This window comes from Mobula birostris, chromosome 2, assembly GCF_030028105.1.
Source record: "Mobula birostris isolate sMobBir1 chromosome 2, sMobBir1.hap1, whole genome shotgun sequence".
In the NCBI taxonomy this organism is placed as follows: domain Eukaryota; kingdom Metazoa; phylum Chordata; class Chondrichthyes; order Myliobatiformes; family Myliobatidae; genus Mobula; species Mobula birostris.
The window spans coordinates 147,727,832-147,755,339 of record NC_092371.1 but is presented as its reverse complement, the minus strand read 5'-3'; the positions used below and the strand labels follow the sequence as shown (position 1 = coordinate 147,755,339).

The 27,508-nt window shown below is 40.8% G+C and overlaps 1 protein-coding gene across 3 annotated transcripts in view; it reads right to left on the bottom strand.

Moving 5' to 3' along the window:
• Positions 1 to 27,508, bottom strand: part of phip (pleckstrin homology domain interacting protein) — a 192,638-nt gene that overhangs the window by 74,555 nt on the left and 90,575 nt on the right. For 2 of the 3 annotated variants that reach the window (XM_072250216.1, XM_072250210.1), the window contains exons 11-15: positions 22,553 to 22,653; positions 18,605 to 18,645; positions 16,401 to 16,502; positions 6,661 to 6,814; positions 801 to 935 (exon numbers count right to left, since the gene is read on the bottom strand). In XM_072250216.1, the coding sequence (XP_072106317.1) occupies positions 801 to 935; positions 6,661 to 6,814; positions 16,401 to 16,502; positions 18,605 to 18,645; positions 22,553 to 22,653 (533 nt within the window). The remainder of the gene's footprint in view (positions 1 to 800; positions 936 to 6,660; positions 6,815 to 16,400; positions 16,503 to 18,604; positions 18,646 to 22,552; positions 22,654 to 27,508) is intronic. The other variant, XM_072250215.1, reaches the window with a different exon arrangement.

The window sequence follows — 27,508 nt, the reverse complement described above, 5'->3', positions numbered from 1 at the left end:
GGAATTAAGGGTTATGAGGAAAAGGCAGGTAGGTGGAGCTGAGTTTATGGACAGATCAGCCATGATCTTATTGAACGGCGGGGCAGGCTCGACGGGCTGGATGGCCTATTCCTGCTCCTATTTCTTATGTTCTTATGAAAGTGTCACTCTGAATTGAGGAAATTCAGTTTTGTTTGTATCAATTGTACCAACATTTTGAGATACCCACAATAAAATTTCAACATTTGAGGCTCTTTGGACTTGTGGGGGTAGGTCAGAAAAATGGGATAGCATTATTTAAACATTATTTATTTGTCAGTGTCAAAAGTCAAGTGTCTGAACATGTGATCAGCTGTTTTGCAAGTACCTGACCAGGCTTTGTTATCATCCTAGATGTGAATTAAGAGAGTTCTCATGAAAAAGACCTGGAATATGCACTAAACTATTAAAGGTGACACTTTCAGAAGATCAGAAGGTAGGAGAAAGGATTTCTTTTTTGTTATTGTTGTCTGACATGCAAGCATCTGTCAAGTGAAAAACTGCATTCTATTTTGCATGTAATTCGTAATTATCTATTGATGATTCTTATTTTAAGAATATTATATTTTAGATAGCATTCCTCATTTATTTTATTATATCCACCAGAGACAGTTAGGAAAGTTCTAATCAAAGTATTATGATAATATCACAAAGGCAACAAGGTAACAGACCACTGGAATATTGTTTCCACTTAAAAGCATTACACACAATAATGGCCTTAATTAGAAATGAAATCGACTAAATTCATATTTATAATAAATTTAGAAAGCACAATTTTATACCATATTGAAGTATGATCGAATTTTCACTCCTCTTACTAGGTCCCAAACTATCACATTGCCATCATGTCCTGCAGAGAAGAGAACTCTGGGATCAAAGGGGTGTGGTTCAAGTACAAAGACTTCATCTTCATGCCCCTGGAACAAAATAATTGTTGAATTTTTAACAATCTGTAATACAGCAAAATTTTTATTATCACTGTTTCAATTAAACTCTCATTCTTGCTGCTAAACTCCAGGAGATATAAACCTAGTGTGTTCAACATGTTAATGTGGGCCTAAAGGAGCCTACTTTCATCCTGTATGATTTTATAACTGTGTCACATAAGCTATCTTATGACAAGATAACTTATGGCATGCATCAAATAAACCTTCCCTGTACTGTTTCCACACATTCAGATCCACTCTTAATAAGACCAATCCCACTTGCAGCACTCCATATGAGTACCTACTAATGCCCCGTACAACTTGGGCAAACTCTGCCTACTTAACCTATTCAATTCCTGATCAATTAAGTGACAACAACCTGTAAGCTTTCCAAATTACATGCTGCACCTGCATCCTAGTCTTTAAAAAAAACATGCCCTGGGACACAAGATCCTGATGCTTCTCAAAACTCTGCAATCTCTTAACTGTTACATATGATGTTTTTTTTTAAATTTTTCTTGCCAAAATGAACATTTTTCATTTATTATAAACTTATCAACCATACCTTTTGTCCTTTCATTCACATCACTTACATAAATTATAACAAGTTGAGACCCAAGCCACAAACTCTGTGGCACACCACTTGTTACATCTTGCCAATCAGAAAGAACTCGTGTCAATTCCCTTATTCCTACTATCTCTGCCCATCTTCTAACCACAATAGTACATTTGTGCAACACCATGAGCTTTTATCAAACACCTTTCAAAACTCCAAATGCAGTGTGCATCCACTGGTTTTCATTTATCCTTAGCATGTTTCTTCTTCAAAGAAATCCAATTAATAGGTCAAACACAAATTCCCTTTCAGAAATCCATTATTAAATTTGTCTGAATTTTTCTGAGTGCCTTTCTATTACATCTTTAATGATAGCTTCAAACATTCAACAAGTAACAGATGTTAAGCTGACGTATACTGCTTTCTGTCTCAATCTCTTTTTGAAAAATAAATAACACTTCCTATTTTCTATTTAAGGGAACATTCTCCAAATCTAGAGAACTTTGGAAAATTTAGACAAATGCGTGAACTATCTTAATAGCCATTCCCTTCGAGACCCGAAAATAAAGTCCACCAGCGCCCAGGAACTAGTCAGTCTGCAACTCCTATGACATGTTTAGTACAGATTCTCGGAGACTGTAATTTTATCTAAGTTCCTCTCTACTTCCCAATTCTCAGTTTGCAGTTATTTCTATGATGTTACTCAGAATCTACTACATTGAAAACCAATGAAAAATACCTGTTTCAATTCATCTGCCATCTCAAAGTTCAACATTCAGAGTAAAAATATATGTCACTATATGCAACCCTGAGATTCATTTTCTTGCAGGCATATTCAGTAAATCCAAAACCATATAGAACCACTGAAAGACTGCACTAACAGGGTGAATAACCAGTGTGCAAAACAACAAACTGTGCAAACACTAAAAGAATAACAACCAAAATAAATAAATAAGCAACAAATATCGAGACCATGAGTTGACGAGTCCCGGAAAGTGAGTCCGTAAGTTGTGGGAAGCTATGTTCTCTCTAAGCTGTGCGCGTGTGCACGCATACACACGTTTTTCAACCAGTGCACAAAGGAAATTAATGTGCGCACAAAAGGTAGGTTGCCTAAAATAATGTAGTAATTAATAATTATACTTATTGAAAATAATCTTTTAGCTAAATGTTTCTGTTAACTAGTTAGTCAGTTTTTCAAATACCACAATGCACATCACTAATTTGTGTCACCTCACCTTTCCTGTTCTGGTTTGTACAGCTGCATCACGGCGGCAGCCATGTTTAGCAGACAGTGTTCATATCGTAAAGTTTACAAAGATCTGTTTCAAATCCTGTAGGTAGCTTACTATGTTTTTATTGAAAAAGATATTGATTCACTATGTCAAATTTAAAAGAAGTGAAGGGCGTGAAGCACAAAGGAACTGCAAATTTGTTTAAAGTTGAATGGCTTAACAAAATAGTAGAAACTGCTACACCGAAAGCTTATGAGGTCATGAACGTTCAGCTAAGAGAAATATTTATGTATGATTCGGAAACTGGAGTTATCTGTTTGTATTGTCGTGATGTAAAAGTTGCTGGAGAATTTGCTAGTGGAAAGAAGTGGGATGATATTTGGAAACTTGACTTTTTGAAGCATCATTTGGCAAGTAAATCGCATTTGGACGGTGTACAAAAGCTCAGGCAACAGAACCCGTCACTACCTGTTACAGGAGTGCTACGCATGTTACAGTTGAGTACAGATGAGCAAGAGCGAAAACGATCAAACTTAAAGATCAAAAGTTTCCTGAAGATGAGGTACAAGAACGGTCAGTTTTTGATTTCTCTGCATTTGCAAATTGTGACTTCACATTTGGCGATCAACAAGTTAATACCTTATGTCTAAAATGTCATGGTTTTCTAGCTGAAAATACTGTAATAGTTAGACAGTTTAATGACTTCAAATTTTCTGTGCAAAAACAATTTAAAGCCAAACTGATTTCAAACTTTCCTCAAATGGTGGCATTTGTACTTCAAAATGAAGACTTTTTCTACCTTGCACAGTTGATGGACATTGGGGAAACTTTTCTTGCATCTAGTGCGGACTGTGAGTGAGGTTTTAGCCTAATGAATCAACTCAAAAACAAGCTGAGAAACCGTTTAGGTGAATGTCATTTGGACATGTCAATGAGAATCAAAAGCTATCAATTGGATAGAAGCTCTATTAGTCTAGATAGAGATTACAAAGAATGGGTAAATGCCAAAGACAGGAGAGAGAAAAAAATAACTGAGTGAATTAAATGTGTATGTTATTTTGTTGTTATTCTGTGCAGTTTTATGTCAAATATTTTGTAAACCTACATAAACTGCACCATGTGTGCATTCAGTGCGCAAATACTTTTGTCACAGGAAAAAAATTTGCACTACTTAAGATTTTTGCACACACTACTAAAAATTAGGTGGAACATTGGTGGGAATATTTCAGTGATGGGGCAAGTGGAGTGAAGATATCCCCTTTGCTTCAAGAGTCTGATGATTGAAGGGTAATAACGCTTTCCGAACAATGGTGGTGAGTCTTGAGGCACTTAGACTTTTTTCCTAATAGCAGCAGCGAGAATAGAGCATGTCCTGGATGGTGGGGGTCCCTGTTGATGGAAGCTGCTTTCCTGCGACAACGCTCCATGTAGACGTACTCAATGGTGGGGAAGGGTTTACCCATGATGGACAGGGCTGTATCCACTACATTTTGTAGGATTTTCCTTTCAAAGGCATTGATATTTGCATACAAGGCTGTGATGCAGTCAATTTACTCTCCACGACACATCTATGGAAGTTTTTCAAAATTTTATATGTCATGCTGAATCTTCATACTCTCCTAAGGAAGTAGAGGTACTGTTGTGCTTTCTTCATAATTGCACTTGTGCTCTGCACGCAGAACCGGTCTTCTGAAATGGTAGCACCAAAGAAATTTAAAGTTGCTGACCCTCTCCACCTGTAATCCCCTGATGAGGACTGCCTCATGGACCTCTGGTTTTGTCCTCCTGAAGTCAATAATCAACTACTTGGTCTTGCTGACATTGAGTAAGAGGTTGGTGTTATGGTATTACTCAGCTAGATTTTCAATCTCTCTCTTATATGCTGATTTGTCACCATCTTTGATTTCACCTATAATAGTGGCATCACAAGTAAACGAATATGGCATTGGGCTGTGTGTAAAGCAAGAAGAGTAGGGGGATAAGCACATACCATTGTGGTGTACCTACGCTGAGGGAGATTGTGGAGGAAGTGTTGTTGGCAATCCAAACTGACTGGGGTCTGCAAGTGAGGAAGTCAAAGATTTAATTGCACAAAGATGGCCAAGGTCTTGAAGCTTATTGATTAGCTTTGAAGGGATGATAGCAATGAATGCCAAGCAGTAGTCTATAAAGAGCATCCTGATGTATGCATTTTGCTGTCCAGATGTTCCAGGGTTGACTGAAGATCCAATGAGATGACATCTGCTGTGGACCTGTTGTGCCGGTAGGCAAATTGGAGTGATCTAAATCGCTTCTCAGGCAGGAGGTCTCAAGCACCAACCTCTCAAAGCACTTCATCACTTTGGATGTATATGCTACTGAATGATAGCCATTGAGGCACGTTACCACGCTCTTCTTAGGCAGCAGTATAATTGAAGCTTGCTTAAAGCAGGTGGGTACCTCAGACTGCCAAAGCAAGAGGTTAAAGATCTCAGTGAACATCCAGTCACCTTAACTATTTGTCCAGGTACTTATATTTGTGCCAAATGCTTTCCATGGGTTCACCCTCCTTAAGGATGCTCACACATCGGCCTCAAAGATTGAAGTCACAGGATCATCAAGGGCTGTGGGAGTTCATGATGGTTCCTCCATGTATTGAAAGTCAAAGCAAGCAGAGAAGGCATTGAGCTTATCTGGAAGCAAAGCCCTGTTGTCACTTATGTCGCTTAATTTTACTTTATAAGAAGAAACAGCATTCAAGCCCTTCTACAACTGTCCAGCATCCCTCATTGATTCAAGTTTGGCCTGGAATTGCCACTTTGCCCATGAGATGGCTTTCTGGAGATCGTACCTGGACCTCACGTAATGTTCTTGGTAACCAGACTTGAATGCCTCTGATCTGGTTCTCAGTAGATTGCAAGTATCTTGGTTCATCCAGGGCTTCTAGCTGGAGAAGACTCTGAATGACTTTGTGGGGACACACATTTACAACAGTTTTTATAAAGTCTGTGACAGCATGAGGCATTAATTCATTCATCTGTGGATCTGAAGAGTCCTTATACAGTCCAGTACTACTCCTCTGTCTCCTATGACCACCTATTTGTTGTCCTAATCTCTGGAGCCTTACTCTTTAGTTTCTGCCTGTAAGCAGGTAGGAGGTGGACAGACAAGTGATCAGATTTCCCAAAATGCATTCTAGGCATGGAAGGGTAAGCATATTAGTATAACAGTTGTTGATTGTGTTGGGACCTCTGGTGCTACAGGTTATATGCTGATGGTAATTAGATTGGGATTTCTTCAAACAGACCTGGTTGAAATCCCCAACTATGACATGAAATGCACCACGATCTTCTTGTTTCCATCAGTAATCCCTCAGCTTCAATTTCTGTAGGACTAATATTCAGGTGGCTGTGGTATCCACAGACACGTTAATAGAATGTTAATGTTCCAGGTGGAAAATATGTTCCATTGCTGCCCTCCTTTTCCATATTTACACACCATCCTTCAAGAGACATTTCTAGTAGAAGTACAGCTGACTCCAATTTATGTCATGAAAATGCCCAAACATCCAAACCAAGCCTATCTTGCCAATGTTTATATCAAATATGAATAAGCTATAATAAAAATTACAGGCAATGAATTTAAAAATGAAAAGAATAGCAAGATAATAGAATATCAAAGAAAACAAAGATCAATAAAAAACCAAAAGAAATAAGAGGAAGGGAGATAAAATGATGGGATCACAGACAGCAATAATAATTGAGATACTTTTATAGAAAATGGGAAGGAGGCTTTAGGAATATCTGAAGTGATTAAGCAAAGAATAAAGGTAATAAGCTCTGAAAAAGTTTTTGTCATTGATAACACTTCATCCTCCAACACAATCTGGAGTTTTCTGGTACTCTCCTAGACTATCTCAATCGAAATGAAAAATGCAGATTCTTACCATTAAAACGTGTATGAGCTGACCAGTACAAGAGTTCCAAACCTTCAGTGTTAGGTTATTGACAGCTGTAATGACAGTGCTGTCATGCCGATCCCAAGCCACCATGGTTACTTTTAGTTTGTTCACTTTGTCTTCCAAACCCTGGGGATTATGCCTATAATAAGCAAAATCGTGTTACAAAAACATTAAACTTCCAAATCACTCTTGTTTATTCTCCACCTCATTATGTCCAAATAATAGCTCAAAGTGGTTCACATAATTTGTGAAAAAGGGATCAACAATGTTCATATCGTTATCATGGGATGTAAAGAATTTCTTTGCCTTCAAACTATGAAAATGATGATTAAGCAATGAAAGAACACAATAGGAACAAAGAAGAAAGCACCAACATTTCAGTTTCTCCTTGATGCAGCATTGGAATGTTAGCTTCAATTACAAGTTCAACCCTAACAAAGAACTCATGTCCACAAAATAAGAGGCAAAAATGTTTGCTAATGCAGCTATTGGCATAGTTACCCTTCCTTAAATGAATTAAGGCAGGTAACTTAAGGACATTAAATATTTTCCCCTTTCTCATTAGTAAATTTCAGATTAAAGTAGCATCATTCCAGAGGATTTGTGATTCACATGATGAGAAAATATTTATCTTCCATACAATTAAATTCTAAATTAGATTTCAACACCGCATATAAATATTTATAAATTAGTCACCAATTCTGTCAAATTCTCAGTTACAAGTGACTAAAAAATCTAAATCATTATTTCTAACTTATACGGTGAACATGTAGCTAACTGTCAACAGAAATTGTACAATGGGTCAAAGCACAGGACTATAGAGTGTAGTGAGATGCATAACATACATGTACGATATATTCTTGCCATATTCCTGTTATAGAAACCCCTTCATGGTCTCTGTCTATACTTCTGCTGGCTCAGTAAAGCGGCCAACATAATCAAAGACCCTATCCAACCTGGAGATTCTCTCTTCTACCTTCTCCCATCAGGCAGATGATACAAAAGCCTGAAAGCACATGCCACTACTCGAAGACAGCTTCTATCCTACTATTACTATTAAATGGTCGCTTAGTACAATAGGATAGACTCTTCACCCCACTCTCTACCTTGTTATGATGTCTGCCTGCACTGCGCTTTCCGTCTGTACCTGTTGTACTTTCTTCTGCATTCTGTTATTGTTTTACCTTAATGCACTGTGTAAAAACTGGTCTATATGAACAGTACGCAAGACAAGCTTTTCACTGTACTTCAGTACATGTGATGATAATAATAAACCAAATCCAATTGAACAAACTGCCCACTTGTGTTTTCACAAATTATTTATATATACATAATTAAGTGCACTAATGTTGCAACTCCATTAGTCTAAAAGGCATGTAAATTTAGAATGTTGCCTTGGCATCACTGTGCCATATAAGTGGGCTATATTAAGACAATGTCAAAAGCACTTTCCTCTCTCCCCTCTCCCTCACATAAATGTCTCTATAACCTTTGTAGCTCCAGTTAGTTTATAATTCATCACTAGAGTTTTCATTCAGCAGCACATACTGAAAGCCAGAAACAAACACAACAGCAAGGAAGATATTTTGTCCAAACATTACAAGAGTTCCTCTCTGCCCTCTAAATTTTAAATTTATTTTCACAAGGAAAAAGAGCTTTGACCAGCGACCAATTGGCATTTGGGATTGATTAGCATGAGCTAATAAAAAGAAGGCAGGGGCAAGCATGGCAGCCATCGTCAGAGTGGTGAGATGAGAGGAAAGAGAAACACAGGATGATGGTGAAACCGTGAGGGAGAGGGATGAAGTAAAGAGCTGGAAAGTTGATTGTTAAAAGAGATACAGGGCTAGAGAATGGGGAGTCCGATGAGGGAGGACAGAAAGTCATGGAAGAAAGAAAAGGGGGGAGGAGCACTAGGGGGAGGTGATAGGCAGGCAAGAGATAAGGTGAGAGAGGGAAAAGGGGATGGGGAATGGTGAGGGTGGCGGGGGGAGAGAAGTGGGGGGTACTGCCAGAAGTTCGAAAAATTCATACCATCAGGTTGGAGGCTACCCGGACGGAATATAAGGTGTTGTAGCGGTGGGCTACACACAGCGCTAAAATAACCATACGTAGTCCGTGAGTTGGAGTTGCGATGAAAGAGATTTATTCAAACTTCGCGGCCTGCTTTAAAGCCTTCCCGTTCCCGCCCTCCCTGGGGCAGGACTGCTGTGGAGAATGCATATTCTCAGACCCTTTCCACGTGTGGGATTTTCCCCCTGCTGGTGAAGATGGCCTGGCGCCCTTTTTGGGGCCGGCCCTCTGCCTGCGCACGCTGTTTCGTGAGCCGGTTCATGTGTGCGAGAAAGTGGGTCGCCACAGTGTTGTTTCTCCAACCTGAGTGTGGCCTCATTATAAAAGGAGGCCATGGATTCACATACTGGGGCCATACAGAACGCCGAACAGTCCTTCCACTTGAGGTGACACTTCAGTTGTGAGTCTATTGGGGTCATATACTGTGTCCGGTGCTCCCGGCGTGGCCTCCTGTATATCAGTGAGAACTGATGTAGATTGGGAGACCGCTTTGCTGAGCACCTACACGCTGTCCGCCAGAAGAACCAGGATCTCCCAATGGCCACCCATTTTAATTCCACTTCCCATTCCGATATGTCAATCAATGAACTCTTCTACTGTCGCGATGAGGCCACAATCAAGTTGGAGGAACAACACCTTATATTCCGTCTGGATAGCCTCCAACTTGATGGCATAAACATCAATTTCTCGAACTTCCAGTAATGCACCCCCCCACCCTTCACCATTCCCCATCCCCTTTTCCCTTTCCCAGCTTATCTCCTTGCCCGCCCATCAGCTCCCCCGGCGCTCCTCCCCCCTTTTCTTTCTTCCATGGCTTTCTGTCCTCCCCGATCAGTCTCCCCCTTCTCCAGCCCTGTATCTCTTTCACCAATCAATTTACTTCATCCTTCCCCCTCACAGTTTCTCCTATCACCGTATCTCTCTCCTCTCCACTCACTTTTTAAATCTACTCCTCATCTTATTTTTTTTCTACAGTCCTACCAAAGGGGTTCAGCCCGAAACATCAACTGTACTTTTTTTTTTCTGTAGATTGCTGCCTGCATCTAGGTTAAGTTTTTTTTTTCTTCCCTTCTTTATTTCTGCTCACCTAGGATAGTACAGATGTCAGGTAGGTCCTCCAGCAGCATTTGGGAAGGCAGGAAGACCTTCACTGTCCCTAATGATTACAAATATGAGAACTGCTTCCAGCTGAAGCTTCTAACAATCCACATTAAGGAGTTGGACCTGGAACTGGATGAACTCTGGATCATTCAGGAGGCAGAAGGGGCGATTGATAGGACATACAGAGAGATAGTTACACCCAAGGTGCAGGGAACAGGAGACTGGGTGACAGTCAGGAAGGGGAAAGGGGTTAAGGAGCCAGTGTGGAGTTACCCCTGTGGCCATCCCCCTCAACAACATATATATCACTTTGGATACTGAAGGGGGTGGGGGGGGGTGCGGGTTGGAGATGACCTATCAGAGGAAAGTCACAGTGGTCAGGTCTCTGGCACTAAGTCTGCCTCTGTGACTCAGAAGGTCAGGGGGGAGAAAAGACACGCTGTGGTGATAGAGGATTCATTAGTTTGGGAAAAGGACAAGAGGTTCTGTGGACGAGAGCGAGAATTCCAGATGGTATGTTGCCTCCCGGGTACCAGGGTCCAGGATATCTTGGATCGAGTCCTCAGCAAGTGGGAGGGTGAACAGCCAGAGATCGTGGTCCATGATCACATGGGCAGGACGAGTGATGAGGTTCTGCAGAGGGAGCTCAAGGAGTTAGGTGCTATGTTAAAGGGTAGGAACTCCAAAGTTGTGATCTCAGGATTGCTACCTGTGCCACATGCTAGTGAGTGCAGAACTAGGAAAATTATACTGTTTAATACATGGCTAAGGTGTTGGTGCAGGAGGGAAGACATAAGATTTTTGGATCATTGGGCTTTCTTCCAGGGAAGGTAGGACCTATACAGAAGGGACAGATTGCACTTGAACTGGAGGGGTCTAATATCCTATCAGGAAGGTTTATTAATGCTGCACAGTGGGGTTTAAACTAGAGCTGCAGGGGGATAGGAACCAAAATGCCAGAACAGTTAGTGGAAAGATTGTGGAGGCAGGTAGTAAGATCTCAAACAAAGTTAGGAATCACAAGATTGAGCATGTATGATTAGTGTCCTAAGCTGCTTATATTTAAATGCAATGTATCGAAGGAAAGGTGGATAATAGTGCTGAAGATTAGGTAGCTGGTTTATAAACAGAGGAAATATGCAATGAGGAGAGGCTGTTGATAAGGCAAAATTGCAGTCAATGGGATGAGTTTCGATGTAAAAGGCGGACAAAATCAAAAAAGGGTGAATACAGGGCTGAAAGAGTTATACTTGATTGTGTGCAGTATACAGAATAAGGAGAACGAACTTGTAGCAAGCACAATTGAAGACTGGCAGATATGATACTGTAGGCATCACTGAGTCATGGCTGAAAGAAGTTGGGAAACTAATGCCCAAGGATACACATTGTATCAAAAAGACAGGCAAGAAGGCAGGGAGGCTGACATTGCTCTGTTGGTAAAAAGTGAAATCAAATCTTGAGGAAGAGGTTACATACGGTCATAGTTCGTTAGATGTTGAATCAGTGCGAATAGAGCTAAGGAACTACAAGGGTAAAAAGACTTTGATGGGAGTTGTATACAGACCCCCAATCGATAGTAAGAATGTGGCCTACAAATTACAATGGGAGAAAGAAAAATGCATGCCAAAAGGGCAATGTTGCAAAAGTTATGGGGGACTTCAGTATGCAGGTAGATTTGGGAAAATCAAGTTGGTGCTGAATTCCTGGAGGGGGTATTTCTAGAGTGCCTACAAGATGGCAACTTGTGGTTGATTCCACTCGAGGATCTGCTATTCTGGATTGGGTGTTGTGTAATGAACCAGAAGTGAGCTTAAGCTAGAAGAACCCTCAGGGAAGAATGATCAGAATTTGATCAAATTCACTCTGAAATTTGATAAGGAAAAGCTAAAATCAGATGCATCAGTATTATAGTGGAGTTTTGGGGGATTACAGAGGCATGAGAGTGGAGCTGGTCAGAACTGATTGGTAAAGAACACTGGCAGGGATGACAACAGAGCAGCAATGGCTAAAATTTCTGGAAGGAATTTAGAAGGCACAGGAAAGAAGAAAAAAGTATTCTGAAGGAAAGATGGGAAACATGACATAACTATGTCTAACAAGGGAGGTCAGAAGATTAGGAAGCTTTTAAAAACCAACAGAAGGCAACTAAAAAAGTCATTAAGAAGGTAAAGATAGAATATGGAAGTAAGCAAGCCAATATTATTAAAGAGGATACCAAACATTTCCTCAGGTACATAAAATGTAAAAGAGAGGAAAAAGTGGATATCAGACCACTTGAAAACAATGCTGGAGAAGTAGTGATGGAGAACAAAGAAATGGCAGACAAATTCATTAAGTATTTTGCGTCAGTCTTCACTGTGGAAGTTCCAGATGTCAGGGCTCATGATAACTGTGAAATTACCATAATCAGAGAGAAAGTCCTTGGGATTAGACATGGTCAAGTTAAAAGGAGAGCTGGTTCAAAATGGCTGCACTGTTCACAGTTCTAATTGTCCTTTTAACCTGACTATGTCTGATCTGCTACATCTTGACTTTCCTAACTGTTCATTGATATCTTACCCTGACAAATGTTACTATGAGTGCCAATCAGCTTGCACTCCTAGAAACAATGCTTTGAAAGCTCTTTGAAGCACTGGTTTCATTTCTTCATTACAGCTGTGGTAATGGAGTCCATTAGGGCTAAAGCCCTCCTCACCATTGAGCACATACAGAACAACAGAGAGAAACAGATTGTCTGGATAAATTTAGAAAATGTCAGATGTCAGGAGGGAGGAGGAGATGGAGACGTGATGCAGCGCGCGTGGCCGTTCCGAATGATATCATATGTGTTAACTGGGGGCCGTGCGCAATCCTGATTTGATGGAGACAGCCATGAGAAGCACGGAGAATCACCTGGAGAAGCTTCTGAAATGCCCGCTTCGCTGCCGCTGCTACTGTGTGATCGAGAATCTCCAGAGGGGAAGGCCCCAAATCCTCGGCTTTGCCCATTGCCTGTTGCCAGGGCCGGGGTCGAAGCGCTCGACAGAGATGGTGCTCGGTGTCGGAGAGCTGGTCGGAGGCTCGGAGTCAGACTGTGGTCGGATGTTTCCAGGATGCTGCATTGGCAAGTTTGCAGCACTGGAGGTTCACTGTCTGCGTGAGATGATGGGACTTGAGAGACTTTGGGACTTTCGAGAGACTTTGAGACTTTTCACCGTGCCCATGGTCTGTTTTTTTATCAAATTACGGTATTGCTTTGCACTGTTTTAACTATATGTTATAATTATGTGGTTTTTGTCAGTTTTTCCAGTCGGTTTGTCATGTGTTTCTGTGATATCATTCTGGAGAAACATTGAATCATTTCGTAATGCATGCATTACTAAATGACAATAAAAGAGGACTGTGTGTCCTCATAATCTAATCTAATCTAATGTACAAAGTAGTCAGGTAAACTACAGGCCTGTTGATGCCATTAAAGATTCCTGCAGATGCAGAACAAGGGAAAGATATAGCATAGGAGATCACAGGCTGTGATACAACCGAATGTGAGATGGTAACAGAGAAGACAAATAGGTGCAATTAGCGGACAATTAACCGCAAAACAAAAACTGCCTACTTACGCAATGCACATCTTTGATACAGATAGGGGAGTGGGGGGAGAAGGGGAGACAGAGGGAGAATGAGAGCGAGAGAGAATGAAAGGGAGAGAGAGGGGGAGAGGGGAGGGGGAGGGGGGAAGGGGAGGGGGGAAGGGGAGGGGGGAAGGGGAGGGGGAAGGGGAGGGGAGGGGGAGGGGAGGGGGAGGGGAGGGGGAGGGGAGGGGGAGGGGGAGGGGGAAGGGGAGGGGGAAGGGGAGGGGGAAGGGGAGGGGGAAGGGGAGGGGGGAAGGGGAGGGGGAAGGGGGAAGGGGAGGGGAAGGGGAGGGGGAAGGGGAGGGGGAAGGGGAGGGGGAAGGGGAGGGGGAAGGGGAGGGGGAAGGGAAGGGGGAAGGGAAGGGGGAAGGGAAGGGGGAAGGGAAGGGGGAAGGGAAGGGGGAGGGGAAGGGGGAGGGGAAGGGGGAGGGGAAGGGGGAGGGGAAGGGGAGGAGGCAGAGGGAGAATGGAAGGGGAGGGGGGAGGGGGAAGGGGCAGAGGGAGAATGAGAGCAAGAGAGAATGAAAGTGAGAGGGAGAGGGGGAAAGGGGGAGGGAGAGACAGGGAGAATGAGATCGAGAGAGAATGAGAGTGGGGGAGAGAGGGGGGGAGGGGGGAGAGAGTGGGAGAGAGAGTGGGGGAGAGAGAGAGAGGGAGAGACAGAGAATGAGATGGAGAGAGAGAATGGGACAGAGAGAGAGAGGGAGTGAGAGAATCAGAGAGAGAGAATGGGAGAGGGAGGGTGAGGGAGCGGTGAAAATGTGAGGGTGGAGGGGGGGGAGAGGGTGGAGAGGATGGAGGGATAGAGGATGGAGAGGGAGCGGTAGAGGGTGGAGAGGGAGGAGGAGAGGGTGGAGAGGGAGGAGGAGAGGGTGGAGAGTGAGGGGGAGAGGGTGGAGAGTGAGGGGGAGAGGGAAATCTCCACGGTGTCCGAAGAGGTGGCGGGGGAGAGATAAGTATGTAATTTTTTGGTAGGATCCCATTGAAGATAGCGGAGGTTGCAGAGAATGATGTGCTGGATGCAGGGGCTCAAGTGGTGGCAAGTAAGGACATGAGGAACTCTATCCCTATTAATGTGGAAGGAAGATGGGGTGAGAGTGGATGTCCATGAAATGGAGAACATGCAACAATGGTTTAGGTTTGACAAACTTCAGTTGCTTAATCTCAAATGGTTGAGGAGCCGAGTGGAGACCTGATAAAGGTTTATATATACACACAGGATTATCTTTTTCTCAGGGTTGAAAGGTCTAACTCCAGAAGGCACACATTTATGGTGAGAGTGGTTAACTTCAAAGGAGATGTGCAGGCTAAATTGTTTTTTCTTATATCCTGAGTGATGGGCACCTGGAATGTGATATCAGGGATGGTGGCAATGGAAAAGAATGCTATAGAGGCATTCAAGAGTCTTTTAGATAATGTGAATGAAATGGAGATTGTGAAAGCAGCTTGGATTATTTTAGTACAATTTGATAATAATTAATTTATTTCAGCACTACACTGTGGGACGTAGGGCCTGTTCCTGTGTCGTTCCTGCTATGTTCTAGAATCATTAGAAATGAAAGGCCAACAACCACTTGGCAGTCTGTGTTTCCAAAGTTATTCTCATTAGTTACAGCATGGAAACGGGACATTCTGAATGTTAAGAGACAGGCAGATATAGAAAGATTGAATTCATTTTACATACTTGAACAAGAACTTGATAAGTCTGATCTTCAAGTTTGCCCAAATAGTTCTTTTTGGTTCAGTAGTTGAGGTCTGAGACATAATACTAATTTATTGCCTCATATTGGAAAGAAAAAAGGCTTTCAACTAGTTTATTTATTTATTTAGAGATACAGCACAGAATAGGCCCTTTTGCCTCAACAAGCCACACCACACAGCAGCCCACCTATTTAACCCTAGCCTAATCACAGCAGGACAAGTTACAATACAATGTGGGAGAAAACCAGAGCACCCGGAGTATCTTCTGATCCTTGTTTATGGTCTAGTATCTAGAAAGTTGCCAGTGGATTTCTTTGTTTTCCAAGTTCAGAAATCATTGTGGTTATGATAGTAATGTGGAGACTTGTAGCCAAATTCAGTGTAGGACAAAGGTCAAATACCTTGCAAGCGTCTCACCTCCTGACATACTCAAATCCTTTCCACCATTTAAAAAGCACAACTTGGAAGCACAGTGGAATAATTATCCATTGGTCCCAATGAATGTGACTTCAACAACACTACCCAGACCAAACCTATCCATGTGGTTGGCACCCAAGCACTTCCTTAAACATTCATTCCCTCTGTGCAAGTACTGTGGCTTCACTGCATACCATCTACAAAAGACACTGATGTTAATCATCTGGGCTACTCCAACAGCACTGCCCAATCCCATGATTCTACCCACTAAGGAGGAAATTGACTTCAAGATCACAAGAATATCACCACCTACATGCATGTCCATCCCAACTTGGAAATATATCACCAACTCTTTGCCACTATGTTTAAATCCTGGAACTCATTTCTAAAAGCACAGTGAGAATATTAAGACCAGAAGGTCTGGAGTTATTCAAGGCAGTAGTTCATCAACACCATCTCAAAGGGAATTAAGGCTGAACAATGAACGTTGACATTGTCAGACAAAACCAAATTCCCCCAAAAACAATCAATAACTGAGACGCAAACAACAGGAATTACGCAGATGCTGGAAATTCAAGCAACACACATAAAAGTTGCTGGTGAACGTAGCAGGCCAGGCAGCATCGTTCACCAGCAACTTTTATGTGTGTTGCAATAACTGAGACAACTTTTTTGTTATTTCTTTCTCTAACACTTAATAGACATATAGTACCGTAGTTTCTGAACATTTTTTTCTAGATGAATCTCCAAGCACGTGATGGAATTGTTTATACATAGCACTATTAATTATAAAAATAGTTGAAGATGACTCTAGTCACTCACCCAGCAGGCTTGACAGCCATATCCAATAAAATGCTCCTCCACTCCTGCCGACGGAACTGCCAGATCCTTGCTGTCCCATCACGGCTTCCACTAACAAACCTACTGAAAACCAAAACTTTACTTGTAATATTATACAAAGTTTGAAAAGCATAGAACAATATTACACAAAGAAAATAATGCCAAATTACTAGCTAATAGCAATGTTGTGATTCGTACTCAGAAAGGGAAGAATGAACAATTTCAGAAAACAGGTTTGTTTAATACCAGTGTTAGAAAGCCGCAATGAAACTTTATTCAAAAGGGTCAAGGAAGTACTTAAGAAACCAAATAAATAAATTGGACCATTTAATGATGTGATATGAGGACACAACTATCCATTAGTCATAAAAAAAATTGGAGAAAGTTGAAAATATTCTTCATAACAAGGGTAACTACTTTATAGCATTCTCTACTTCATTCTGGAAAAAGGCTAATGATCACTTCTACCAAGAAACTGATGGTTGCTTAATAAGTGTGAATATTGAAGACAAGAAAGTGATTCCTCAAGAAGTATGAGGTATTATGGTATGGAAGGCAGTCAGACAATGGAATTAGAGTTGGCTTCCTCAAGCAAAGGGCTTGGGCATTCTTGGCACTTCAAGGCTGTCTTTTGAAATGTCACTACTCAGAAAAGCAGCATGATGAAATTCAAAAAAACACCAGATTATTAAATAAAGATAGAAAACTTGTTGAAATACTTAGCAGATCAGGCAGCATTTGTCAAAAGAGAAACAAGCTTAATTTCAGGTGAACGAGACCATTGTCTTTTCCTGTTCTTTCATCTCCACTGATCACTCCCTTTCTCACAGTATATTCCTTGCAAAACCTGTTCTCATCTACAGTGACAAGGAAAAAACCATCATCTTATCTCAGAACACCGCGGCATTCAGAACTCAATATAGAACTCAACTATTCAGGTAACGCACCTTCTCTGCTTGCGTCAGGACTGGCCAATTCTGCTATTGTTGTCCATCCATAATATATGACTGAGCATTCCTTTCTCCATTGGCCTAGCCTGTTCCGCTTAGTACTTTTTAAATGTGGATGGCACAGCAGCATTGCAGTTTGCACAATCGCCAGCAATCACTAATCAGGGTTCCATCCCTCATTATGTCTGTAAGGAGTTTGTTCATTCTCCCCATGACCACAAGGGCTCCAGTTTCCTCCCACTTTCCAAAGATGTACGGTTAGGGTTAGTGATTTGTAGTCATGCTATGCTGATGCCAGAAGCATGGCACCACACTTGTGGTCTGCCCCAGTACAATCCTCAGACTATGGTGGTCGTTGATGCAAAATGCTGCATTTCACTGCATGTTTCAATGTTCATGAGACAAAAAAGCTTATCATTTCTAAATTTCACAGTGTTGATAATGTTGTTTGTTTGTGTTCACAACAGCAGCCCTAGCCTCACACTTCAGAGATATGTCTACAACCTAAAACTAACTTTTTTCTTCCCTTTTTTCCCCACTTCTGTCAAAGAATTATTGCTCTGAAAAATCTGTTTCTCTTTGCATACACATGGTATGACCTGCTAAGCATTCCATTTTTCTATTACAAACCCAATAGCAAATGAACAAGTTTCTATGACATATTTCAATGAGCTGGAAATTTGCATATTTAAAAGATTGAAGTACAAGATGATTCAAGTTCAACAGACTAAGTAATAAGTCATTTTTAACAAACAATTCAAGGAGCTGGCAAACAGCCAAACTGAAACTAGCAAGGGCTGGAAGGGCCTATTCCAGGTTTCACCCCTAAAGATGAGTGGCAGAGTGGAGATTTGTCTCTTCCAAAGGAGGTGTAAAGTGCTCGTTCCCTCCACTAGTCTGCAGGTGACCCTTGGGCAAAGTGTAGCACCTCCTTAGCCTTTGATCAGGGTCATGTGAAGCCATGTGAGCAGGTGGTGGATAGTCATCTGAGGGGCTGGTGCATATCACAAGTCCTGGTTATGCGACCACTGATGCCAGGCAGACAGTCTCTGAAGAGTTTTGATAATGGCTGGGGTCACCTGTCTTGCAAAGACACTGCCCAGAAAAAGGCAACAGCAAATCACTTCTGTAAAAATATTTGCCAAGAACAATCACTGTCCTGGAAAGACCATGATCATACAACATGGTACATAACAAACAAACAAACAATCTCTTCAAAAATAAAATTATTCTTACCTGTCACTTGTGTTGGAGAACTGAATACTGTCAACTTTGTCCTAACAAAAATATAAATAGGAGCTAAATTAACTGACTGTAATCTTTTTCGCCTTTTAAATTAAGCATCTATAATTTTTAATTTTTTTATATCAGTACACGTCAGATTTTTCAATCTTACAATTAATTAAACATAGTGCATAAGTATTCCAATGCTGCAAAACCATCTCTTACCAATCAGCATTCCTTATGTACTTACCATACTCTCCTTGTTACTTGTAAATGGATTCATTTCTGTGACTAGAAGAAACCTCAAGTTCCACCACATTCCCACAGCTTCTAATGAGCTACAGAGAGCCTATTACCACAATATGTATTTAGCAATGCAACACCCTCTAGACTTATCTCCAGGGATATACTAAGATTCTCAATATTTTCTGCACTGCCTTCCCTAAAGTTTCAATTCTTAATGAATGAATATCCTTCTTTGTTTTGAATTATTCTTATTACAAAATGCACAAACTATAAGCCCATATGTTAATATAATATCAACTCACTTCCTCCCAAACTGCTTATACAATTCTAGCCTTGGTAAATATTTAACTCCTGGTTGTTTTCTATGCAAGTGGACAATTTGGTCATGAGACCCAAGACCAACTTAACTGTTAAGAATGGAGTTGTAGGGAGAACAGAGCAGGGGAAAGTATAGAGTAAGGAAGGAAGTAAAGCTACAAATAGAGGAGAAGGGCAATGGAAAAAGAGGCAAGCCATTTATGTTTCACTTCATGACATGAAACTCTATAAAATCCTTTTAAATGAATGACAATCCAGTGAATTGGATCTAAATCATGTGATTCACCAAGATTGCATATTAGTTTTCGGCATTTAATGGATCATAGTCAAATTTGAATTCATAATATTAACTTCCGCTGAAGAATCTATTATGCACACAAACTCCTCAAAAATTACTTTGTAGAGCTAGCATTCTACAAATATTAAGTCACAATTCTTTCAAAATCCTCCTGGCAAACTTGCCAGGGAAGGTTTCCCAGTAGGTTTCCTCATTAACAGAATCAGATCAAAGAACTTACACTGTAATTTGCTACTGAATGCATCAGCCTTCACTGCAATTATATTATAGATATATGCTTGCATTAGAGATCAGTACCAGGCATTGCCTTTTCTTGTCATATAGGTAGCACAATTTTTAAATTAGTTTATCAAATGCAACTTCGAAACGTATATAAGAAGCAGGATTAAAGTGGGCAAACATATGGCAACTACAACTTAATAAGGAGCAAAGAGGGAACAACTTGCATTGCAAACGATATGGCACTTATTTTGAGATTGTGCAAATTCACAAATCTTTTGAATGTTGGCACAGGTGATCCTTGGCTTTGCATCCAGGGGAAGTGAAATTAAACCAAAAAAATATGGTAGTCAAGTCACATTTGCAAATGAGTTCTGAAATAGAAACATAGAAAATCTACAGCACAATATAGGCCCTTCAGCCCACAATGCTGTGCTGAACATGTACTTACTTTAGAAATTACCTAGGGTTACCCTTAACCCTCTATTTTTCTCAGCTCCATGTCCCTAACCAGGAATCTAGGGTTATCCAGGATCTCTGCTGAAATATTGTGTTTAATTCTGAGTACCACACTTTTGGAAGAATGGAAAGTATGGTTGAGTGTTTACTCAACAGATGATTTACCAGGATAATAATAGGAATGAAAAACTTCAAAAATTTGGAGAGCTTAAGGTTCAAGATTGTTTAATGTCATTTCCAGTACACAAATGTAAAGGCGAATGAAATAATTGTTACTCCATATCCAAGGCAGCATAAAAAAAACACAATAAGGTAAAGAACCTATTAATAAAAAAATATAAACGCAAAAGAAACTTATAAATATAGATTGATTGTATGTCCATAAGGTGATGCCAGACACAGGAGTGTCTTTCTACAAGGTGACTTTCACAGGAAACGATAAAGTAGTTGTGATGGGGGGTTATGGGGGAGGAGTTAGTGGGCAGAGGTGTTGATCAGCCTTACTGCTTGGGGAAAGTAACGGTTTTTGAGTCTGGTGATATCCTTCATGATGTTAGTGACCTTTATCTAGCAGCTTTCTGTATGTATGTCTGTCATGGCAGGTAAGATGATGCCAGTGATGCACTGAGCAGTTTCTGTACCATCAGGGATGCAGTATGTTGGGATGCTCTCTATTCACATTTGTAGAAGAACCCGAGTATAGATGTGCATAGTCAGCTCTCTGCAGCCTCCTCAGAAAGTAGAGTTATTGATGAGTTGTGCAGAATGTGTTCTGGGACCATGAGAGATTGTGCAAGATGTGTACTTCCAAGAGTTTGAAACTGCTCAGAGTTTCCACTGCTGTGCTACCAATATAAGAAGGGGTGTGAGTTGTCCTGAGATCAATAACCTGATTATTTAAGTGCTGAACCACAGTTGTGTCTGAGCAGAGTGCACAGTAATGGACTTAGCACACAGTCCCAGAAAGGAGAGGGCAACCCATGATGGGGAGGGAGGAGCGGTTGTGCAGCCTGACTTATCAGAGGTCTGTGGGTTCGGAAGTCCAATACCCAGTGGGAGTTTGTTCACCATGGGACAACAGTGTTGAAATCTCAACTGAAATCCAGAAACAGCATTCTGACAAGAGTGTCCTGTTTTCCTGGTGTGTCAGGGCCAGGTGCATAACAGATGTGCCTCTGTCATAGCGAAGTTCTGTCAGTAAGCATATTGGTGAATGTCCAGTGTGGAAGGGATGGAATTTTTGATCTGTACCATTACCAGCCATTCAAATCACATCATGATGATTGGTGTCAATGCCACCAGGATGTAATCCATTCAAAACAGTCCTGGAGCAGAGATTAATCTACCCAGAACAGACAAGCATATGCAGAGATTTGAATATATAGGCCCTACAGACTATGACAGATTTCGACTGAGCAAGCAGAGAACAACTGTTCCTTTTGGCAAGAAGGGCATCGACCAGATGCCAAAGATAAATTGGCAAAAGAGCTAGAAAGATAATTAGGAGATATACTTTCACATCGAGGAATGTAAAACATTTGATTTGCACTAACTGAAAGGGTGGTAAAAACACATTTCATTGAAAGTTTCAAAAGATAATTAGGCATGTACTTGGAGCATAACTTTGACCATTACAGGGAAAAGGCTAGGATCTGTTCATAAATTACTTGATTGTGAGAAAATAAAAGTACAGCTTAGTGATTTGTTATATTTAACACATATTAAATATGTGTTCGGAAGAAGGAGATAGCGCGCCTGCGTGTGCGCAGCCCTCCGGTGAAAATGATATCGTATCTGCTAAATAGGGGCCATGGACAATTCTGATATGATGGAGACAGACATGAAAGCACAGAAGAACATCTGGAGAAATTTCTGAAACACAGGTTCCCTGCCAATGTTACTGGGCGATTGAGAATCTTCCGCGGGAAGGCCCCAAAATCCCCGGCTTTGCATGCTGCTGGCGGCCGAGATTGAGGTCGAATCGTTCGGATAGAGATGGTGCTCGGTACTCGGTGTCGGAGAGCTGATCGGAGGCTCAAAGTTCTCGGATGACTCGGAGTCGGACTGTGGTCGGGCATGGCAGGGAGAGTTTTCTTCCTTCTCCCATCTGCGTGAGATGTGGGACATCTGAGAGACTTTGAACTTTTTACTGTGCCATGGACTGTTCTTCATCAAATTATGGTATTGTTGCACTGTTGTAACCATATGTTATAATTATGTGGTTTTGTTAGTATTTTTCAGTCTTGGTCTGTCCTGTGTTTTGTGATATCACACCAGAGAAAATATTGTATCATTTCTTAATGCATGCATTACTAAATGATAATAAAAGAGGACTGCATGTCTTCATAATCTAAATATTATAATTTTAACTCAGTATAAAACAATCAAACATATTTTTACTGTTTCAAAAAAGCACTTACAGTGTGAAACTCCAATTCTGAGATTTTCTCAGGTTGCCCTGAACCAAAATAGTAAACTCGAATAATGTGATCTGTGCTCCCCGTTGCCAAAAACATTCCACCTGTAAAGGAAGAGAGACAAATGTCAGTATCTACTGTATCCAAAAGTGAATTATTGTAATTATCATCCTTCACAAAATATAAACAATGACAGAAACAGCTGGCTTGTTTGGCCTTTTACCTGCAAGTTAAGTAAACAACAATCAGCTCATAAAAATAATCCTAATCACATTTTTCATCGCCTTCTCTTTCTCAGTTCAATCTTGGATGTTGATCATGGTAAAAGTGGGAACCATTAAGCCGAGAAGGGTAACAATGACCTCCACTTCAAAATATTTTGGCCAAGATTATGCATAAATAAGAATACAGGTTAGAATTAACCGTAGCTAACTGAACAACCATCTTTGACAGTGTACAAGTGCTCCATGGTGGCATAGCAGTTAGCGCAATGTGATACAGATCGGGGTGTCGTGATTCCGAGTCAGTCCTGGCTTCCTCTGTCAGGAGTCTCTGTGGAATGCATGGGTTTTCTCCAGGTTCTCTGCTTTCCATCCATTGTCTGAAGACGTACCAGATAGATTAATTGGTCATTGTAAATTGTCCTGTGCTTAAGTTAGGGTTTAAATGGGGCCGTCAGGGATTGATGGGTGGTGTGGCTCTTTGGCCTATTCTGTGCTGTATCCCTAAATTAAAATAAAATAAAATAAATCACAAAGTTGTGAAGAACCAGGTGGGAGAACTAGACTGAAGACAGCAAGGACTGTATGCTGCAACTAATACGACCAACACTATGAAAGGTTGTGTTACATAAAAATCTCATTCTACTTCATCTGTACTAGTACTCAAGGGAAATCATCAGTCTTCTATCACATCCTGTTCTTTCCCATGCACGTTTATTGAAGCAGGCATCTCCTTTCTAATTCTGCCTCTACATCAGTGAAAATTTCCCAGGGTTTGAAATTAATGGTAATTCTATTTAATGAAATAATGCAGGTATTTTACAGCATCACTGTCTTGGCTTCAAAATGTCATCCAATAGCTTGCACAGCTTGTGCCACCTCAGCTCAAATGCAATTAAAATAAGTTGTTGGCTTTTGAAAACATTATGCTGGGGTGGGGGTGGGGGTCCAAAAATGGAACTGATTTCTGCATCATATCCTCAGAAATGTAAAAATCAATTATGGCAAACTATACAAATAGGCACATGTTCAGTTTTCCTGAGAAAACTGAAGAAATTTGGCCTGACCCCTAAAACCCTCACTAATTTTTATAGATGCACCATAGAAAGCATTCTTCTAGGGTGCATCACAACCTGGTATGGAAGTTGTCCTGTCCAAGACTGGAAGAAGCTGCAGAAGATCGTGAACACGGCGCAGCACATCACACAAACTAATCTTCCTTCCTTGGACTCACTTTACACCGCACGCTGTTGGAGCAGTGCTGCCAGGATAATCAAGGACATGACCGGGAGAAGTCTCAGGAGCTTGAAGACTTGTACGGCCAGATTTGGTAACAGCTTCTTTCCAAATGTGGTAAGACTGCTGAACGGATCCTGACCCGGATTCTGGGTCGTACCCTCCAAATATCCGGACCTGCCTCTTGGTTTTTTTGCACTACCTTACTTTCCATTTCCTATTTTCTATTTATGATTTATAATTTAAATTTCTAATATTTTCTATCGATTTGTACTCCAGGGAGCAGGAAGCGCAGAATCAAATATCACTGTGATGATTGTACGTTCTAGTATCAATTGTTTGGCAACAATAAAGTATTAAGTATGTCAGAGAAAAGAGTTTAGATAAAATCAGTTTCCAAAAACAATAATCTGCTCCAAAAATTTAACAGGCCGATCAGCATCTGTGGGTGCAAAGAAATTGTCAAAGTTGAGGTCAAATCCCTGAATCAGAAACCCTGACCTAAAATATTGGCAATTTCTCCCCCCACCACTTATGCTCCCTCTGAGGTGTGCGCACAAAGGAATTGAAACTACGCACAAAATTTTATCACCCTCTACCTCATTGGCCATGTTAAGTATATTTCACAATTGTACACACAATCACATTTCCTTTCCCCATTTGTGATGCGGATGGTGTTGACAACGTGGAGTTTGTGTTGATCTGTCCGCAGATTTCAGAACTAGGTTATTTACACCGTTTTTATTGAAGAAATTATTCAATGCGCATGTGTTGTTGCCACTGGGCAAAAAGTTGCATAGCACAGGATTTTTGTGCACACTGGTCATTACAAATTAGAGGGAACACTGCCCACAACCCCCCATTCAGTTCCTTCAGCAGATTTCTGCTCCAGATTGTAGCATCTGTAGTCTCATGTCATCAGTATTTATAAAATGATGACAAATGTATAGTGCTGCACTTCCCAAATACATTTGCATTTTAGTCTATACATTTACTGTACTATCTATTAGATACTTATAATTTCATGGAGAATCAGACAGCAAGGAAACACACCCTTATGCCACTAAGCACCTACGTACACAAATCCCATTTTATTCTCCCTGAATTTCCATCAATTTTCTCAGGATTCCACCATTTACCTACACAGTAGAAACAATTTAAAATGACCAAATAACCTATCAACCTGCACATTTTTTGGATACAGGAGCACCTGGAAGAAATCAACATAGTCACAGAGCAAATGAGAAAACTCCACATATACAGCAAAATTGAAGATTGAATGCAGGTCACTGGAGTTCTGAGCCACCACTGTGTCCTTCAGGGCAAGCTACAATGATTATCAATTTAATTATAGTTTAAATTACTGATTCCTCCAAGAACCTTGTCATGGTGTGGAGACTTGCATGTCTCAATGACCCGGAAAGCTACATTGGCTGGAATCAAGGTATTATGCTTTGACTCTTGGCAAGATCACCCATGCCACACACGTTAAAGGGTAGAAGCCACACTGAGAGTGGTCCACTGGTACTCCAGGTTCAGGGGGTTCAGCTCAGGGCTAACAGCTCTGACTGGTAAAAAAATTTTTTTACAAAAACAGCAATGAAGAATCCTTCTACATCTGAGTGCATCCTGAGTCTCCACCTGGGACTTGCATGACTGATAGAAAACCAAGAGGAAACTACTGACATGATGAAGGAAGCCCCGAACACCAACAGAGATGGTGGACCTTCATTGCTGCCCTAAACGCTGGTGACATAATGGACAGTAAGCAAATTAGCAAATTATTGATTGATCCAATTATTGGTAAACAGCCTAATTTTGATTGTTTTCTTTCTTCCTGGATATAGGTAAGATTTGGCAGAGTAGATGTTTGGATCTAATGGTTAGGTGAATATTCTTCCTGGCTTCAGAATCTCTGATGTAGCATGTTTCAAATGGAACACTATTAATTAGTTTGCACCATATCAAATAAACTTGAGGAATGAGTTCTCAGATATCAACATAACAGAACTTCACTGCCAATTAAATGTTTGTTGCAGATGGACTGATTTTACATCTTCATTACCTGGACAATGTTTGTTCTTCAATCTACATCTGCTTGAACAATTTTGCAATCATCAAATGAAGTAATTCCTATCAGTTCGACAAATGATGATGTGTGTGCCAAAACATCAATAACCAAAGATGATTTCAAAAAAATCTAGCAATTCTGCCAGAATCATTTGAATTAGAAGTTCTAGATCCTTCAAATGAAGTTCCAATAGGAAAGAAATATTAAACTTAAAACAAAAGAGATTTACTGGAAATGAGTAATTAAAAAGCTTAATGAATAAACTCTTCTCGGGCTACCAGCAGGTACAGATATTGATTTTAAGCAATGTTTCGATGACAAACTCTTCCATCTTCATCAGGGCTGATGCCTAGACATGTCTAGTCTGGTGGTATATATAATCCCCGTCATCTGACCCTCCTGATTGGTTAGTCCTCATCCAATCAGGTTTGAATGAGGACTAACCAATCAGGAGGGATGGACAAATGGAGTATATATAAATCACAACCTCTAATCTATTTTTTTAATATCACTGTACACTCCCGTACCTAATTAAATGGATACTGAGTGTATGTTCATTGGCCTCTGTTGCTGTAGCCCATCCACATCAAGGTTTGACATGCGCATTCAGAGTTGCTCCTCTGCACATCACTGTTGTAATATGTTTATTTAAGCTGCTGTTGCCTTCCTGTCAACTTGAACCAGTCTACCCATTCTCCTCTGGCTCCTTTCATTAACAAGGTGTTTTTGCCCACAGAAGTGTGCTCATTAGAATTTTTTTGGTTTATTTTTGCACCATTCTCTTTAAACTCCAGAGACTATTGCATGTGAAAATTCCTAGGATTTTAGCATTTTCTGAGATACTCAAACCACACGATCTGATGCCAACAATCATTCCATGGTCAAGGTCACTTAGATGACATTTCTTCCTCTTTCTGATGATTGGCCTGAACAACAACAGAATCTCTTGACCATGGCTGTGTGCTTTTAGGTACTGACTTGCTACCACATGATAGGCTGATAAGATATTTGCATTAACGAAGTGTACAGATGTACTTAATAAAGTGGCCATAGATTGTAATACGCAATTAAAAGTTAATACAAGAAATTCCAGTCTTAAGATATGACACAGTAAGGAACTGCGTAAAAATATAGCCATGAGAATGACAGGACACTTCGCCAGATGTAAAGAGAGCCATGAGACCAGGTTAAAACAAAGGATCTGCCAGTTCAATCCTGGGAGGATTCAAGTAAACAGTCAGTATAAAAACAGATAATCTCATTGAAGCCTCGAGGGCTAAGGACACAACTATAAGTGAGAAACAGTATATGAATGGGCTATAAACAATAGCCTGATGGGCTGAAAACAGTTCACGCTACATATAATTGCACAATGTGCAAACTATGAATGGATAAATGGGCTAGCAGCACACCTGAAATACATGCAGGAAT